The sequence below is a fragment of the Nannospalax galili genome, unplaced genomic scaffold (genome assembly GCF_000622305.1).
Source record: "Nannospalax galili isolate Female #2095 unplaced genomic scaffold, S.galili_v1.0 scaffold422, whole genome shotgun sequence".
NCBI classification, from domain to species: Eukaryota; Metazoa; Chordata; class Mammalia; order Rodentia; family Spalacidae; genus Nannospalax; species Nannospalax galili.
The window spans coordinates 34,099-52,926 of NW_008347806.1; the positions used below are offsets into that span (position 1 = coordinate 34,099).

The 18,828-nt window shown below is 43.7% G+C and overlaps 1 protein-coding gene across 3 annotated transcripts in view; it reads left to right on the forward strand.

Moving 5' to 3' along the window:
* Map3k21 (mitogen-activated protein kinase kinase kinase 21) overlaps positions 1 to 18,828 on the forward strand; it is a 47,076-nt gene that overhangs the window by 14,674 nt on the left and 13,574 nt on the right. For all 3 annotated transcript variants that reach the window (XM_029568930.1, XM_029568932.1, XM_029568931.1), the window contains exons 3-6: positions 2,233 to 2,413; positions 9,361 to 9,509; positions 11,202 to 11,377; positions 16,889 to 17,129. In XM_029568930.1, the coding sequence (XP_029424790.1) occupies positions 2,233 to 2,413; positions 9,361 to 9,509; positions 11,202 to 11,377; positions 16,889 to 17,129 (747 nt within the window). The remainder of the gene's footprint in view (positions 1 to 2,232; positions 2,414 to 9,360; positions 9,510 to 11,201; positions 11,378 to 16,888; positions 17,130 to 18,828) is intronic.

Sequence of the window (18,828 nt, forward strand, 5' to 3'; positions counted from 1 at the left end):
AATGACAGGAGAAAGCCTCAGCAATGGAATGAATGAAATGGAAAACAGAGTATCAAGACTGGAAGATAAAGTGGATGAACTAGATTATGAAAAATTTAAGAAAACATAAGAATGGAATATGCAGGAATTGTGTGACACCATAAAAATACCAAACTTGTGAATCATAAGCATGCAGGAAGGAGAAGAATCGCAGGATAATGGTATGGACCAGATCTTCCACAGGATTGTAGAAAAAAATTTCTCAAAATTAAAGAAAGACATGCCCATACAAGAAGCATATAGAACACTGTCGCCCGAATTCCCTCTGGGTCTCCTGCACGATCAGACAAACTGTATATTTTGTGTGAGTTTATTATGGTTTATGCCCTCGGGTAGGGAGGGGGTAAATTGGGGAACTTACACAGAGACAAGCAATCTTGCACCACGGCTCAGAGCCCACAACCAGATGCTCTCACAACCCCCCCCCACATAGTCTCCATTAACTTTTGCCCACGCATTTTGGGCCTGCAGTCTAGTCCCAGGTCAGTAAATGCCCCCTCTCGCGTCCATGCAAATGAGGTGCTGGGGCCATCTCTCTCTCCACCCCAGCAGCCACAGGCGGTTCCTCCTGGCTCCCCACTTCAGTCCCAAGATGGCTGTCAGCCACACCAGCATAGTCCATGCTTTGCGGCAAGCCTGGCCCCTTGGAGGAACTAGCCAATTGTGAGACAAACACCAAATAGGGCCAGAAAAGAAACCCTCCATGGCACATTATAGTATAAACACTAAATGTACAAAACTAAGAATACTGAAAGCCACAAAAGAAAAACAAGTCACATATAAAGGAAAACCCATCAGAATTACAGCTGACTTTTCATTGCAAACTATGAAAGCCAGAAGAGCCTGGACCAAAGTATTCCCAGTTCTAAATGACCACAGATGCCAACCCAGATTACTTCAGACAAAATGTCTATTATAGTCAAAGGGGAAAGAAAAATCTGCCATAATATAAATAGTTTGAAAGAATTCATGTCCACAAAACCAGCCCTTCAGAGAGTTCTTGAAGCAATACAGAGAGCTGAAGAAAGGAACTACTATACCCAAGGGGTTATGGAAAGAAACAGGAGGTTTTATGAGCAGCCCATGATGAAACTGGAGGTATCAGCCACACCACACAAGCACATCTCTCTTCATAGCCCTAGGATCTTGGGTGACATTTTTAGGCTGTTATCTAGCAATTATAATTATCCCCTAACAGACTGACACAATGAGGGATGAAATAATGTGGAAACAGCTCTGCCCAGTGGGAGATGGTGGCTGGCATTCTAACTGTTAGAATAATGTTACTGGTGGATGATAGCCCAGAGAATACTGTGGCATGTAAGATACAGTGTTAGGTGATATGGGGAACTTGAGGAAATGATAGAGTATAGTTTCTAGGGTTTGTTTATACATAATTACAGAGGAATATTAAGTAAAAAGAAAACCAGCAAACCAGCATAGTAAATGAGTAGTTGTCAGGAGGTGGGTGGTATTCCTTTAAAGTTTTTACTCTCTCCTGTGTTTTAAACTTCTGTAAAGCAATGCTATCTCCTAAATTATGTTCATGAGTTCATGTCTGGGGAGTGGGAGTACAGATCAGAAGTCAACATTTGCTAATAATCTATGTTAATATATTATGGAGATGCTCTGTCATGTATCCAGTAGTAATGATGTTCCACTTTGATTGGGAAAGAATTTCTTGGAGGAAAACAGTATATTTTTTCATGTCACATTAACTTTGACTACAGATTCTACCTGTGATATCTCCATAAAGGTTTCTCACCCCTAGAAATCATTGACTTTCTACCTAAGCTGCACCAGTCTTAAAGATTTTCTTAAAACTTGTGCCTGGACCCGGTCCACATACTGCTGTAAGTTAAATAAAATAGCAGAATGCAAATTAGGTCTACTTGACCTTGGTGGCTACAATGAAATTGTGTTTTAGAAGCTTCAGGAAAGATCTGGTTACATGGCTATGTGGCAGAGCCTATCATGCAGAAAGCTCTAGGTTCAATCCCTGCTGTGGTAAACAAAAAGGAGAGGGGTGGGGAATGTAATCACAGTGTATTGTATACAAGTAGGATATTGTCAATAATTAAAAACAAAGTTTTGAAAGATTTTGCTGTAAAAACTATAAAACAAAATGCTTTTAGGAGAACAGTAACTGGGAATTGGAGGCATGTCAAGGCCTGTCCTTTGGTTCTCCTGCAGTTTTGCTGCTGGAGAAGATAGATCATGACGACATATGTAACAAGACACTGAAGATCACGGACTTCGGGCTAGCACGGGAGTGGCACAGGACCACCAGGATGAGTGCAGCGGGCACCTACGCCTGGATGGCCCCTGAGGTCATCAGGTCCTCGCTGTTCTCTAAGGGCAGCGACATCTGGAGGTGAGCGTACACCCTTGCTTTGCCTATCTGCAGCTGCCTCTGGTTGCTGTGCTTAGTCCCTGGAGTCCTGCAGGACTTGGTGATTCCAAACATGAGCAGCAAGTTGTTTATGAGTGATTTGAATTGAGACTGTGAGGTCAGTGGGGTTGTTGTTACTCATCTCTGTGTCTCTGTGATACAATCTCTGGGAAACCTAGATGAGGAAAGCTTTGTTTGGATTCAGAGTTTCAGTGGTCTTAATTCAGAGTTGTGTGATGGCCCCATTACTTTGTGTATGTGGTAAAGCAGACCATCTCAGCAGGATGATCATAGCAAGGTAAGACAGCTTCCTTCTGACAACAATGGAGCAGAGAGGAGAAGGGGCTAAGGTCCCAGTGTATCATTCAAGAGCATGTCTCTATGATTCATCCTCCTCTCATGAGGCCTATCTCCTCAGGAGTCTGCTGCCTCCCAGTAGCACCACAGGCTGGGAACCGAAGCTTCAACATGTTAGCTCTAGCGGGACATTGAATCCATCCAGTAGTCCTCTTCCCTGGGTCCACAGAGGCTCATGCCCATCTCCTAATACAAAGTAAGAGGAATCCCCAAGGATTCTACAGTCCCAAGTCCAAAGCCTCTCCTTAGACTCAAGGCAAAGTTTTTGTTTTTGTTTTGTTTTGTTTTGTTTTGTGTGTGTGTGTGTGCGTGTGTGTGTGTGTGTGTGTGTGTGTGTGTGTGTGTGTGTGTGTGAGTCTGTCGTCTGTCTGTGTCTATTAGTAAATGGATATGTGAGTACACGTGCATATGTGTGCATGCATGTGGAGGCCAGACATCAGTGTCATCTTCCACTTTCATTCTCTATCCTGTCATTTGAGACAGGGTCTCTCACTGAACCTGACTGTCTAGACTGGCTGGCCAACGAGCCCCTGAGATCTACCTGTCTCCATCTCCCAGTGCTGGGGTTAAAGGCACATGTGACCATGCCCAGCTTTTTTATATGGGTGCTGGGAATCCAAACTTAGGTCCTCATGACAGACTCCTTAGAAACTGAGCTTTCACCCCTACTCTCAAGGCAGACTCTTAGTTGTGACCCCTTAACGAAAAAGAAAACTATATATTCCCAGGACACAATGCACATGACACAGTCCCTTTCTGAAAAGGAAGAATAGGAAGATAGTGAGAAGGAGTCAGACTGAAACTCAGCAGACATGTATATCATCTATCTATCTATCATCTATCTATCATCTATCTATCATCTATCATCTATCTATCATCTATCTATCATGTAATCTAATATATCCTCTATCATCTATATACATGTGTGTGTGTGTGTGTGTGTGTGTGTGTGTATTACATATGTCTGTGTCTGGCATCCAGAACACATGCTGGTAGGCTGTGGCCTGGCAGCTGTGTCTATGTGGTTCTGTGGGCTGCTACCCACATGTCCTGTCTCCTGAGTCAGCTCTGCTTGCTGCCTATGTCTTCCCTTGCTGGCATCTCCAGCTTCCTTAGGTGTCCATTACAGTGTGAAGACACTTTCCCAGCCCCACACTTTGTCTCCTCTGGGACTACAACCCTTGCCACGTTCTACCTGGCCTCCCTTGAAACCTTGGTGGAAGTTTCTATAATTCCACACATTATGCATTCTGCAGGCCTGAAAAACCACCATTATCATGTAATCTAATATATCCTCTATCATCTATATACATGTGTGTGTGTGTGTGTGTGTGTGTGTGTGTGTGTGTATTACATATGTCTGTGTCTGGCATCCAGAACACATGCTGGTAGGCTGTGGCCTGGCAGCTGTGTCTATGTGGTTCTGTGGGCTGCTACCCACATGTCCTGTCTCCTGAGTCAGCTCTGCTTGCTGCCTATGTCTTCCCTTGCTGGCATCTCCAGCTTCCTTAGGTGTCCATTACAGTGTGAAGACACTTTCCCAGCCCCACACTTTGTCTCCTCTGGGACTACAACCCTTGCCACGTTCTACCTGGCCTCCCTTGAAACCTTGGTGGAAGTTTCTATAATTCCACACATTATGCATTCTGCAGGCCTGAAAAACCACCATCCCCTGAATAGTACCCAAATCTTCCAGGAACATGAGCTGTACCAGGCCTTCCAGAACCACCAGCAGCCTCTGAGTCCCTGGACAGCTGGACATCGGGAAACAAATACCAGGGAAACTGTTTCTTAATGTCTGTGAACAAGCTGTGTGGTCTGGTCTTCTCTTCTGTCTTCTAAGCTGAAGTGGGTATGTTTTACCGGTTGCTGAGATGCCCTCAAGCACCCTCCCTATTGTCCTAGTGCATCATACTTCTTTTTAATACTGCTAATCTCTTTAACAACTAGGCCTGTCTGCAACTCTAAAGCACTCCTTTTCTGGATAAACTGTCAAGTTCTTCAAATCTTTCCACTGCTTTTTACTCCTATTCTCATTGCTAAAAGCAGCCAGCAATAACCACCAAAACCTAACACCATGCTGTCTTGAAATTTCCTGCCAGATTAGTCTCCTACCTTCAAATTTCAGCCTCTCTCAAAGTCTCAGGACATGGATGATAATCCATAGTTCTGTGGCTTCTATCACGATTCCCAAGAGTGCTCATGAGAACAGCCTGTACTGTCCACATTACTTTCAGACTTTCAGTGGCATCTTCCAGCTCCTCCCTAGACTTGCCCATTGATCTTGGGTTTCCAGCATTCTAGGCTTTCTCTAGGTTTCTCCTGAAAAATAGATTCCAAAAGGGCTTCTGAACCACATTGCCAGACTCTGCCGTAGCAACGAACCCTCTTCTTGGTACGGTTTTCCATGTTAGTCAGCATTCTGTGGCTGCAATAAAATGCCCAAGATAATCAACTTATAAGAAGGCAAGGTTTATTTTTGAAGCAGTTTCAGAGTTTTCATCCTATGAGCAGTTAGCTTTGTTGTTCCTTGGGCTGGTGGTGAGGCAGAGCATCATGGTGAGGTCATGGTGGGAAAATGCTGCTCACCTCAGAGCAGCCAGGAAGGAGAGAGAGAGAGAGAGAGAGAGAGAGAGAGAGAGAGATCCCTATCTACCAACATCTATAAAGCTGGGTGTGGGTGGTACACATTGTGAGGTGATCCCAGCTGCCTCCCATGGCTTCCCCATCATGATGGATAAAGCTCTTTGAAACTGTGAACAGAAATGTCTTTCCAAGTCTTTTGACATGGTGATGAGAAAGCTAGTGTGTCTGATAAGCAAGAGAACCTTTCTTTATATCCAAATATATCTAATTCCAAAAATCATGATTAATACTTTAATCTTTGGGTGAGCTAGCAAGTACCTCAGTTTTACATACAAAGTCAAGGACAGATTCCTGTCAGGTAAACCACCATTGCTTTTCATATAAAGCTTATCATCTACATTTAAATAGGATTAAACTGTTCTGCTTATAACCTGTAGTGGGGAGGGGGTTACATGTGTGTGTTCCTGGGTGTGCCACACTGTGCATGTGGAGGTCAGAGAACAATCTAAGGTATCAGTCCTCACCGTCCACCTTGTTTGAGTCAGGGCGTCTTGTTCCCTGCTGTGTAGGCCCCACTAGCTGGCCTACAAGCCTTCTGGGATCTCTGATCTACACTTCTTATTTCAACGTGGGACTGGTAGGATTATAGATGTGCACATTACTTTGTCCAGCTTTATCACAAGTCCTCATACTTACAAAGCACTTTACCCACTGAGCCATCTGCCCAGATCCTCTGCTTGCACATTGTCTGTGTTTAGTGACAGTTTCTTACTTGTGTTTATTATAGTCAGACCACTCTCAACCCACACTGTTTTAGTTATCTTCTCTTTTTTAAAAAAATATTTTTTTATTATTTTTCGTTTTATTTATTATTTTTATTTTTTTACGTGCATGAGTGTATTGCCTGCATGTATGTGAGTGCATCTGTGTCGTGCAATGCCACGGAGGTCAGAAGAGGGCTTCAGAGTCCCCTAGAACTGGAGTTAAGTACAGTTCATAGCCACCATGCAGGTGCTGGGAATTTTTATTTTATGTATATGAGTATTATACCTGCTTTTTTGGTAAGTGCACCCGTGTCGTGCAATGCCTGTGGAGGATAGAAGACACTGTCCGATCCCCTAGTACTGGAGTTACAGACAGTTGTTAGCTGCCATGTGGGTGCTGGGAATCGAACCCGGGTCTTCTGCAAGAACAGTGTCCTTAACCACTGAGCCATCTCTCCAGCTCTGTTATCTACTCTTTTGCAATGATACAAACACTCTGACCATTACCAACTTGGGGAGGAAGGAGTTTATTTGGCTTACATCTCCTGGATCACAATTCATCACTGAGGGAGCCCAAGGTAGGAACTCAGGGCAGGAACCTGGAGACAGAAGTTGAAGCCCAGGCCAGGCCATGGAGGAAATGGAGGAAGGATGCTTTCTGGTTTGGTTGCTCTGGCCCATGCTCAGCCTGCTTTCTTATACAATACAGTACAAATTGCCTGGGGTGGCACCACCCGCATTGAGCTGGGCTCTCCCACATCTCTCAACAATCAAGAAAATGTCCCAAAGACATAGCCACAGGCCAGTCCAATGGAGGAAAGTCCTCAACTGAGGCTCCCTCAACCCAAGTTAACTCAACGTATCTAGCACACCACCACCCTCTCTCACCTTTCTCCCATCCCTACCAACCCCTGCCATCCCTACCAGATTCATGAATGTTGTTGTGTTTTGTAACCTTTTTAGTTTAACCAGGACCATCTGTGTGACCTTTGAATTGGAACTATCCACTGGAGCCTAGAAGGGTCATCAATGGGGATACAACTGGAGGCAATGATTCTCCTCTCCATAAATCTATCAGTAGCAAATAGTTCAGCCTGCCATGGGTACCTCTCTTACTCATGCCTGACTATTGACAGGCCCATTGTGCAGACCCAGTGCAGACATCTACAGTGGCTGTCAGTTCCTGATTACAGTGATTGTGTCTTGCCTGGAAGATGGTGTTTCACAACCTTCTCCTGTCTTCCGGCTCTTGCATTCTTTCTGTCCTCTCTTCTGCAGAGCTCCCTGAGCTTTAGGTGGGGTGATAGAGATGTCTCCATAGGGGTGTACATGTCTTGATTAGAGCAGAGACTCCACTCATTCTTAGCACTTTGTGGCACCATGAGTCTCTGCATTCACCACTGTTCACTGGAAAGAGAGGCTTCCATGATTAAGGCTGAGAGTATCATTTGGCCATGGATATACCAAAATATTTAAAAGACAGCCTGATGCTATATCAGTTTAGCTAAAAAATAGTATTCGGTTTCCCGCTAGGGCCTATGAGCTCCCCACATGGAGTTTTGACCAGGTTTACAGTACTGGGAATGGATTCTCTCCTGTGGAGAGGGCCTTAAATCCAATCAGAGAGTAAATGGTCACCCTCCTAACAGTCACTACTACACAACTGGGTGCATCTTGCTTGGCAGATTTGCCTTGCAGATAGAGGGATAGAACTGGACAAAATTATATTGAGTGAGGTAACCAAGTAAGAAAAACAAATATCACATGTTCTCCCTCAAGTGTGGGTTCTAGCTTTAAATCTCTCATTTTGTGTATTCAACTTAGAGTTCTTGTGGAAGCAGGAAGAGGCCATGGGGAGGGGTGCCATATGGTGGGGAACTAGTGGAAAGTGGGTAATATGAAAGTAGAGAAGGGGAAACTGGGGGTGGAAAGGGTTAAGTAAGGAGTGGGGGAGTAGGGGACGCAAGGGGGTGAGGAGAGAATTAACCAAAAATAATGGAGGTATGTGAAAGCCATGTGGAAACCTACTTGAAACCAAATAAAAAATATACTTTATGGAAAGAAAACAGTTTGAAGAGGAATTAAAGAAATTGATTGAGTCAAAGAATCTGTAGTATCTTAGGGTCAGTTTGAAAATTTTAAGAGCCAAATATGACTGCTTAACAAATTAGACTATGTTGGCAGAGGCTGAGCATGTGTTTTTCATAAAACAATGAGGTTTTTTTCATTGAGTTAATTGGAATAATTTCTATTTTATGAAAATACCAAGTTATAGAACTGAAATTGGCTAAGAAACTATCCATCAAGATTCTAAAAACCACCAAACTACACCATAAATTAATTTTACATCAAAAAAGTCTTTTAATTTTTTTAATTGAGTTTGTTTAATGTGCATGGGTATATTCCCTGCATGTATATAAGTGCACCTATGTTATATAATAACCACCAATGACCCTGAAGGTCAGAAGAGGACATTGGATCCCCCGGAACTGGAGTTATGGACAGTTGTTAGCAGACATGGGTGCTGGGATTTGAACCCTGGTCCTCTACAAGAGCAGTTAGTGCTCTTAACCACAGTGTCATCTATCCAGGCCCTGAAATAATGTCTTAAGACTAGTCCCTGGTCCCTGTTCCACATCTGTTATATGATGTGTGGTTACAAAGTGTGAAAAGTGCTACACTGTGTTGTTTAACAGAGGAGAGTCAGGAAGCAGGAAAAGTGAAAGCTTTAAAACTTCCAAATACAGCCAGAAAACAGGCCCTCTCTAAAATCCACTTGTAATTTAGCCTCAGTTTTGTAAAGCTTGATGATCCAAACTTTTATTAAATGCTTCTGTTTAGGAGAGATGTTTGGTGGTACACCCTGGAGTCCAGATGCTCAGGAGGCTGAGGTGGGAGATGACTTAAGCCCAGGGTCTGAGGGCAGCCTGGGAACATAGAAACTCAAAACAATATACTTCCTTTACGATTCTGTCTTTCAGTTTAAAACCAGATTAATCACCTGGAGTGACAGATCTTTGGGGAATATTTTGAGGCAGGCCTTGTTGCGTAGCCCAGGCTGGCCTGGAGCTCATGATCTGTCTGCTTTAGCCTCCCAAGTTCTGGGATTGCAGGTGTGCTGAGCTGTTCAGGGCAGAGCCACCTCCCACCTTAAGAGAGCAGTCCTCTCAGGGGAGGGGCATGCTCAGTGGCCCATGTCACTTACGGGAACTTTCCTTCCAGTTATGGTGTGCTGCTGTGGGAGCTGCTGACAGGTGAGGTCCCTTACCGTGGCATCGATGGACTGGCCGTGGCATATGGGGTAGCGGTCAACAAGCTCACACTACCCATCCCATCCACCTGTCCAGAGCCATTTGCCAGGCTCATGAAAGGTATGGTGTATGGTGAAGCTCTGCTCTCGAGTGTCTCGGGGCAAGCAAAGTCACCCATGGGAGCAAGCACCTTTAGTCTTTTAAAAATAAAAGCAAGGTCAGGGCTGGAGAGACGGCTCAGCAGGTGAAGTTACCTGCTGCCAAGCCTGGCAACCTGTGTGTCATCCCTGGGGCACACATGGTGGAAAGAGAGGCTCAGTTCCTGCAGGTTGTCCTCTGCCCTCCACGCACATAGGCACACAGGCACACATGCTCATAGACACACACACACAGACACACACGTAAAGGCATAAATGCGTAAGTACATAAATGTGAAGAAATAAAATAAAGCCACATCAAGATAGGTGCAGTAGTTCATGTCAGTAATCCCAGCATTCAAGAGGCTGACGTAGGAGGACTACTTTGAGTTCCAGGCCAGCTTAGGTTAGTATGAGACACTAGCTCAAAAAAAAAAAAAAAAAAAAAAAAAAAAAAAAAAAAAAAAAAAAAAAAAAAAAAAAAAAAAAAAAAAAAAAAAAAAATTCCCACCGCTTTTAAATTACTGTGCTGTTCTAAGGTCCTGAAAACTGGCCTCTGCTGTTAAAGGCGAGGCATGGTTCCAGTGAGCTGTGTAACTAAAGGTCAGTTGTTCCAGCAGAGGCTCCCTTCTGTGTGAACTCAGCTCAGTAGTAATAAAATTGTTGCTGCCCAGCAGAGTCACAGCACAGCCCTGAGTGTCTCCAGATCGGTCACTTGAAGTTCCACTTAGTGATCAGAAGTATCTTACAGGCCTCACCAGTGTGACTGTGCCGTGAATTTGTGGATCAGATTTTTATCTTTGAGGACTGCTTGCTAACTCTATGAGCTACAGGTCTACCTCATTGGGTTTTGGTTGTTGCTTTATTGTTTTTTGGGTTTTGTTTTGTTTTGTTTTGTTTTGAGACAGGGTTTTACTATGTGTACGGGGCTGGCCTGGAACTCACTCTGACCCATACTGGCTGCGAACTCATTATGTATACCAGGCTGCCCTCAAACTTACTATGTAGCCCAGGTTGACCTGGAACTCACTTTGTATCCCAGGCTGGCCTTGTACTCACTCTGTGGCCTACACTGGCTTCAAACTATGTATACTAGGCTGCCTGCAAACTTACTATGTAGCCCAGGTTGGTCTGGAACTCACTGTATAGCCTAGACTAGCCTTGAACTCAGCATGTAGTCAAGGCTAGCTTGAATCCTGCCTCAGCCTTCCAAGTGTTAGGATTTGAACCACTGTGCCCAGGATGAAGTTATTTCTTAGAGTTTCCCTTGTAATTATAACATTTTACAGACTTTGGTTCGGGGGATTATATTTTACGTGTATATAATTGTGCATGAGTAAATGTATTGTTTACAGCAGCTAGACCTCTGCAACCCAGGGTTCATGCTATGGCACAGAAAGCTCACATTTGTGTATTAAGTGTGGAATTGCACGATGGCAGTGCCTTACCCCATTGTAATTACTCCACAAGCCTCCAACGGGGTACTGGGGAAATGAAGGGCTCTGACACTTGTTGATATGCCCTTAAGATACTCAGGAGCTGCCATTGTAGCAGTGGGCTTCTGGTTTAGAGTGACAAGTGTTAAACTGAGAACACATCTTGGGAACTCTTCTAGGGTTGGAGATCATCTTTGCTACACCTAAGAGAAAATTAATATGATTCTTGTTTGTTGTAGAATGCTGGGAACAAGACCCTCATATCCGTCCCTCGTTTGCCTTAATTCTTCAACAGCTGACTGCAATTGAAGGGTCCCTCACAAGTGAAATGCCCCCGGAGTCCTTCCATTCCATGCAGGACGACTGGAAACAGGAGATCCAGCAAATGTTCAGTGAGCTGAGGACCAAGGAGAAGGTGAGAGTTTCACTGTACTGTATTCACACGTGCTTGAAAATGACAGGGAGCCCAGCCTGGGGTGGGGGTGGGGGACCATTAGTGCTCTGCAGTGTTTCCAATGCCAGAGTCTATCCATGCTTGTTTTCCTTCAGATAAAGAATGCTCAAAACAGGGAACTGGGAGAGAAACTTTCATCAAGGAATTTTTTAATGAAAGGGAGATTTAAAAGAAAAACAGCTTAATGACCCTTTGTATATATTGGCTGTATATATATGGTATTTATGTGTATGGTATGTGTTGTGTGTGTGACTTGTGTGTATATATGGTATGTATATTTATGTCTGTGTGGTGTATGATATATGCGGTATATAGTGTGTGTGTATGGTGTGTCTGTGAACAAGAATGTACATGTACATGGCACACACATGGAGGTCAGAGGGCAGTTTTTCAGAGTGGGTTCTCTCCTTCTACTCTGTTTAGGCAGAGTAGTTCAGACTAGCTGGCCCGTGGACTTCCAGAAGCTTCTCCTGTAGCCACATCCCATCTCACTGTGGAGTCCTGAGATCAAGATACTAGTCACCACCACATCCAGCTTTTTGTGGGTTCTAGGGACTGAACTCAGGTCCTCAGTTTTGCTCAGCAAGGGCTTTTACCTGTTGAGTCATTTCTCTGGCCCTCCATATGTTTCTTTACCTGAAAATTTTTGGAAAAGTAACTTTTTTGCCATCACCATGCTGACTTTCCCAACCTGTTGACAATAGGGCATTGGCATCTCCGAAATTCACTCCAAAACCCTGCAGTTGAGTTACAAAAAACCTACTTACAATATTTTAAGTAAGTTTAGGATTTTGTGTTAGTATATGTTCATAGCTATCCTTAGCTGCATGCAGTCCATGGTCCAAGAGCTGGACATACCTGAGACCTCCACAGCAATGCTTCTGTATCATCTCATATAATCTCACATCAAATCCTGTCATTTCATGCTCAATCCATAGTCATATCCACTAAGGTGCCTTTTTATGTTTGGCTTTTGCAAATCAGAATCAGGTATTCTTCTTAATCATCAGGATACTTCAAAGATGCTGGTCCTTGGCAATCCATTCCTCCTGTTCCTAAGGCCATTGCTTTGTAGGGGAGACCAGGAAATGTGTAAAATTTGAACTCTTCACTAGTGATGAGTGCTGGGCCTATAGATTTTACAAAGGAAAGCAAATAAGGCGGTGTGAGGCGCACACATGGCACTAACCATACTACACGCACAAGGCATCGCAAATTGGAAGAGCCAGGTAGACTAGTGAGGGTGTGAGTTAAGCTAGCCTGGTCTCTTTGGGACAGTGACCAAGTGGTGCTGGAATAGCCAGATTCCAGACGTGACTCTGCAGTGCACTGGTAGTGCTTACTCTCTTGAAAACATCTTTGCAGTATTTGAACATTTTTCATAAATCTGGGTTTATTTTTGTCTACAGTATATAACTGTCTAATAGTTTCAGTTTTGATATACATGCAATGACACACCCTTGTGCATGTATATTTCTAACACAGTAAGCACTGTGTTTCAGGTTTTGAATCACCTTGGTGAAGATATATCCAGAAAAAAATTTGTACCCCATAGGACTTTGAGATAGGCGTAAACACACTGCCTGTTTTCCCAGGGTTCAGAAGTAGGGTTCGCATGAGTACCCCAAGAACTGGTACTCCATCACAGGGCTTTGCTAGCGTTCAGCCTCCCTCTGTGGAGCTCAGACAGAATAACCAGGATGCCTGTATGGGACCTGCCAGCATCTGCACCAAGTTGAGGATGCAGAGCTCGTGCCCCAGAGCCTGGCTGCTTCTGGGCTTGACTGGGTGCTTCAGAGTGGCCACCACTCCCACATCCCTCATCCCTCTTGGTACTCCTCACTCCTAGGGCGTCACAGATGGAGGTTGGGTGAGGCTGAGCCTCCCCAGTGGTGCCCAGTGCACAGTTCCTGCTTCATAAGTGTTCCACAAGCATCCACTTCAGGAGAAAGAATGGAGCTTCACTGACCTAGGACCACATAGGTGCCCACTCTGCCTATCCAGGCCTTAGAAACCAGCTGAAAGGAGAGGATAAGAAGGTCATTACTCAGCTTGGCTTTACCCCTCTGAGCAACAGCTCTCATGAAGGTCCTCCATAGCTTGCCTGGAAATAGTCATATGCTTTTATTGCTTTAAAGTGAGAGGAGAAACACTTGTTTCTTGGTATAGTTGTATAATTTACTTTCAAGAATTCTAAAATCTGATGTTTGAAAATAAACATAAATATCATGTAAAGGAGTAACAGAGAATTTTTGAAGGAAAGAGGTATCAAATCATGAAATTTGAGAGTGGAAGTGATGTTATTAAGAACAGCTATTCTTATAAGCTGTTTTTGTTTAATTGTTGATAACTAGTTTTGGAACTTCTGGATTTAGGTGTAAGGACCAAGTGATTCTCATGATATGTAGCATAAAAATAAAATAAATGCTTGCAGAATGGAAGTCAGACTTTTCTGTTTTAAGGTTGATGCTAACTTTCCATTTTCTTCTTTTTCTTTTTTTCTTTTTTGAGATGGCATCTTGCTTTATAGTCCAGGCTGGCCTGGTGCTCACTATGTAGCCTCTGCTGGCTTTGAACTCACAGAAATCCTCCCGCCTTAGCCTAAGTACTGAGATTATAGACATATAGCACCAGGCATAATGATTTTCCTTATAATGTTTTGATGGACTTTTTTTCAGTGGGGTCTGGCTTGTCTTTTTGTTTCTTATTTGTCGCTTTTCAAATCTAGCCCTTGCTATGACATGTGGCCTTGTGACTTGAGATTACAAAATGTGTACTATTTTTTAAAAATATGTTTCTCTTTGTGCTGCAAAGTTTCCAGTTGCGTCTTCTGGAGGAGTGGAAAGCCCCTCAAATGTGCCCTATCTCCTTTTCCCGCTCACTGGCTGAGGGAGGAGGCCTCAGACTGAGTTAATGGTCAGTCCTTGGCTCTCATCCCCATTACTCAGCCCCAGCTCTGTAGATAGCAAATCCTCCCTATGTTCTGGCTCTTATCACTGTCTGTCCTAGACCTCCTGTGTGTGTGCACCTGGCTCTGGGGCCCTGAGGGAGGCTTGTGGTCATTAACAACTAACCTCTTCTGCCAGGAAACTGGCACTACCTGAATCTGCCACTATCTGAACAGCCTGTGCTGAGCCATTAGATGAATATTCCTACCTTTAATCTTGACAGAATGGAGCTTGTTATATGCTTCATTATTTCAAAGTATTCAGAAGGGTTCTAATACCCCAGAATACTTCCTCTCCTCTCTCTTCTGAATTTTATTTTGTTGTTTGTTACGTGTGTGTGTGTGTGTGTGTGTGTGTGTGTGTAGAGGTCAATGGTCAACCTCAAGTGTCTTCCTCTACCATATTGTTCTGAGACAGGGTCTCCCACTGGACCTGGTGCTCACCAATTTGGCTAGGGTGACTGACTAGCAAGCCCCAGGAATCTGCCTGCCTCCACCCCTCTACTTCCCAGTGCTGGGATTACAAGTGAGCACCACCATACCTGGCTTTTTACATGGGTGTTGGACTCTGGTCCATGCTCACACAACAAGCACTCTACTGACTGAACCATCTCCCCAGCCCAACTTCTGAATTTTAAAATCTATTCAATTGACCTGGCTTTGGCTCCTTTCTCTCTGATCATGTTTTTATCTCTTAGAAAGACTATCTAAAAATTATTCTTTAAGTTGTTGCAAGGAGATGAATACTTTAGATTGAGACCTAGAATTAAAGTCTTTTCTTATTCAGTTCCTGTAGAAAGACACTTGTAACTTGCTGTCCCAATTTTTCTTCCAACTCAGTTAACAGTAGTGTTTAACACCAACGCTACCGAAAACTCATCCGAACAAAAGGATAGACACTCACAATAAGTTGGAAATAACCCCTTCCCAGGGACTCTATAGTCAAATCTCCAATGTGAACTAACTAGTTAGAGAAAGTTACTGACTTTATTTTAATTATTGATAACTAGTTTTGAAACTGTAGGATTTAAGTGTCAAGACTGAGTGATTCTTACAATAGGTAGTAAAAAGGGAAAAAAAAATTTAAATGCTTTCAAAATGGAAGTCTGACTTTTCTCTGGGCCTGCTGACGTCACCTATAATCCCATCATTTAGGAATTGGAGACAGGAGGATCAGAAATTCAAGGCCAACCTCAGTGACATCGTGAGTTCAAGGCCAGGCTAGATTACATGAAACCCTATCTTAAAAATATACATTACAAATTTTTTAAAATGTACATTTCTTTTTCTTTTCAAGTAATAAGCAGCAATTTCTACCTGGGACACACCAGTAAAGAGATTCTGATCCACTCTGTAAATCAAAGCCAGTTGGCACACATTAGCAGAAGTCATTGAAATGTCAGTGAGGCAGAGCTGGCCATCTGTCCTGCGCTCGTGTTCACATACTTATTTGGAGGAACAAACCAAGCTACGATGCTTCTGAACTGAATTTCAGTCCCCTTTGGTAGGACTACCACAAACTGAGAATCCCTTTGTTTGAATGGATCCATTTCTTCATCTCGTGAATGCTCTGTCTCTGTCTCTGTCAATTTGGTCCAGTTGATGGACAGTGGTTTCCTATCAGAATTCACAGTCCCACCTAAGAAACCTCCGCAGTTTCTGCCTGAGCTGAGTGTGAGGTTGTGCTAAGACTGAGTGCATCTGAGCGGTGACTGTGGAGATGCATGTGCTCTGATTTCTATGCAGTGCAGGGTGTTCTAACAGCAGGATCTTTGTGGAAGCAAGGACCAAAATATTTGTCTCTTTAAGCAAGAGAACACCTTGGAGAAATGGGAAGATGGTTTTAAAACTTTGTCTGGTAAAGAACTTTTTTCCTAAAAGGATAATGAACTATATAGTCTTGTATTGGTAGGATAATTATCCTTTAACTCATTAAGCTGTATCTGTGGACTTTATTTTAAAATGGGTCATTCATGGGCTGAGGATGTGTCTCAGTTGGTAGCGTGCTTGCCTGGCATATGCGAAGTCCTGGGTTTGATACCCAGAACCTTATTAACCAGGCATGGTAGTCCATGGCCAGTAATCCTAGCACTTGGGAGGTAGAGGTTAAGAGGAGCAGATCAAGGTCATCCTTGGCTTTATGCTAAATTTGAGGTCAATCTGGGCTACCCTATCTCAAAATAAATAAATAAACAAAAATAAAATAAGCCATTCACACTTGTACTTTGTTGCTGAGTGTAGATATCGTTTGTTAGGTGATCATAAAGGCTAGAGATGAAGACAGCAATGATAACCTCAGATATGAAAATGAGGGATGCCAGAGGAAAAGGGATCCAGGCTGGGTGCTGTCGTCCCTTAGGTTGGCAGTAGGCCTGGTAGTCTGCAGCTCAGGCCATTATCCTGGCTGCAGTGTGTTCCCTGTGAAGGGCTGAGAGACAGGGACTCCTGTCTGCTCACAGCACAGGCAGGAAGCCCTAGATGCTGATCCCCTGAGGGACTGACTGCTGGATGCGTCTCTACTTCAGGAGCTGCGTTCCCGGGAGGAGGAACTGACTCGAGCAGCACTGCAGCAGAAATCCCAACAAGAGCTGCTCAGACGCCGGGAACAGCAGCTTGCAGAGCGCGAAATCGACGTGCTGGAACGGGAGCTCAACATCCTCATCTTCCAGCTCAGCCAGGAGGCACCACAAGTGAAAAAGAGGAAGGGAAGGTTCCGGAGGGGGCGGCTGAGGCTCAAAGATGGCCACCGCATCAGCCTGCCTTCAGGTACTACTCTTGTCTTTCCTGATTTTCCTGTGTCATCTTTTGAATCCCCTTTGTGTACCAGAACTGGGACAAGTTGGAAAGGTAGAATTTGAAGACATGAATGAATCAATGAATGAATGAATGATGAATGATGACTGAGTGAATGAATGCTCAGATAGATACTTGCTGATCTTGGTCCTGATACAGCGATGTCATGAGTTTCATGGTTGGAACATGAAGCAGGAATACCATGCTGTTCACTACATCGGAATGTTCCAGCTCTCAGCATTCTAAGCTACTGATGGACTGACAGGATGATGGTTAATACCTACTGCCAACCTGACAGGACTAGACTCTCCTGGAAACAAGCCTCTGCATGTCTGTGAGAGATTCTAGATTAGGTTAACTGAGGTGAGAAGATGCACCCTCAACAAAGTACCATTCCAGGGCCTGGGGTCCAAGATTGTATAAAAAGGAGAAAGTGAGCTGAGCACCAGCATTCAGCTCTCTCTGCTTCCTGACTGTGGAAGCAACATGACCAGCTGCCTCCTGCTCCTGCTGCCGTGCCTTCCAGTCATGATGGACTGTATCCTGACTCTGTGAACTGAAACAAGCTCTTCCTTCCCTAAGTTGCTTTTGCCAGGTATTCATTATGTCACGGGCAGGAAAAAAACCAATACTAATGGGTCGCTCCTTCCCTTTGAAATCAAGGTTGTGAAAGTCCACTACAACAGGAACTACGGGTATTTTGTCTCTAAGTTTATTACTTTCACAAGGATCTGAATTTGTCTGGTATTTTGAGTTCATTTGAGATGCTGATCATTTTCATCAGCACCTTCAACAAAATGTGTGAAGTGCTAAACTTATTTCTGTTTTATCTTAGTAAGATCCCAAGGCACAGACTGAATCCATAAATACAAACTTGTAGAAAAGCATTTATTATTGTTATTGTTTGTGTATGTGATATGTGTGGGTATGCCACTGCCTCAGTATGCATGTGGAGGTCAGAGGACAACTCTGTGGGGTCAGGTCTCTCCTACCTCTATGCAGGTTCCAGAATGGAACTCAGGGCTCCAGGTTTGCTCCTTTACCTGCTGAGCCATCTCACTGGATCAAATAAATACCTCAAAGTCTTTTTTAAAAGATTTTAAAATATATTTTATTTTAATTATGTGTATATGAGGGATGGAATGGGATGGGGGTATGTGCACATGTGACTGCAGGTGCCCGCAGAGTCCAGAAGAGGGTGTCAGATCCCCTGAAACTGGAGTTACAGGCACTTATGAGTCATCTGACATGGATGCTGGGAACCAAATTCAGGTCTGCTGGAAGAGTAGCAAGTGCTTTTAACTATTTAGCCATCTCTCCAGCCCCAAACACAGACTTTAAACATTGTAAGAATAATACAAGGATTTGATAATCCATTCAGTAATGTATTAGGAGAAACTAGAGTCGAGAATAGTAAATGATAATTCACTAAATTAAGTTCTTCAGTACTGCACATTCTGCATAATTTCAGGAAAAAATTCTTTCTGTGATTTTAATAGTGGGGAAGAATATAGATTGTACTGGATACCTTTCTATCTGTGTACACACACACACACACACACACACACACACACACACACACATCAAAGTTCAGCAGACAATCAGGGAGGGGAGACACAGAAGCTAGGGCTTGTGCATTCAAGACACACAGAACACACATACATATATACAC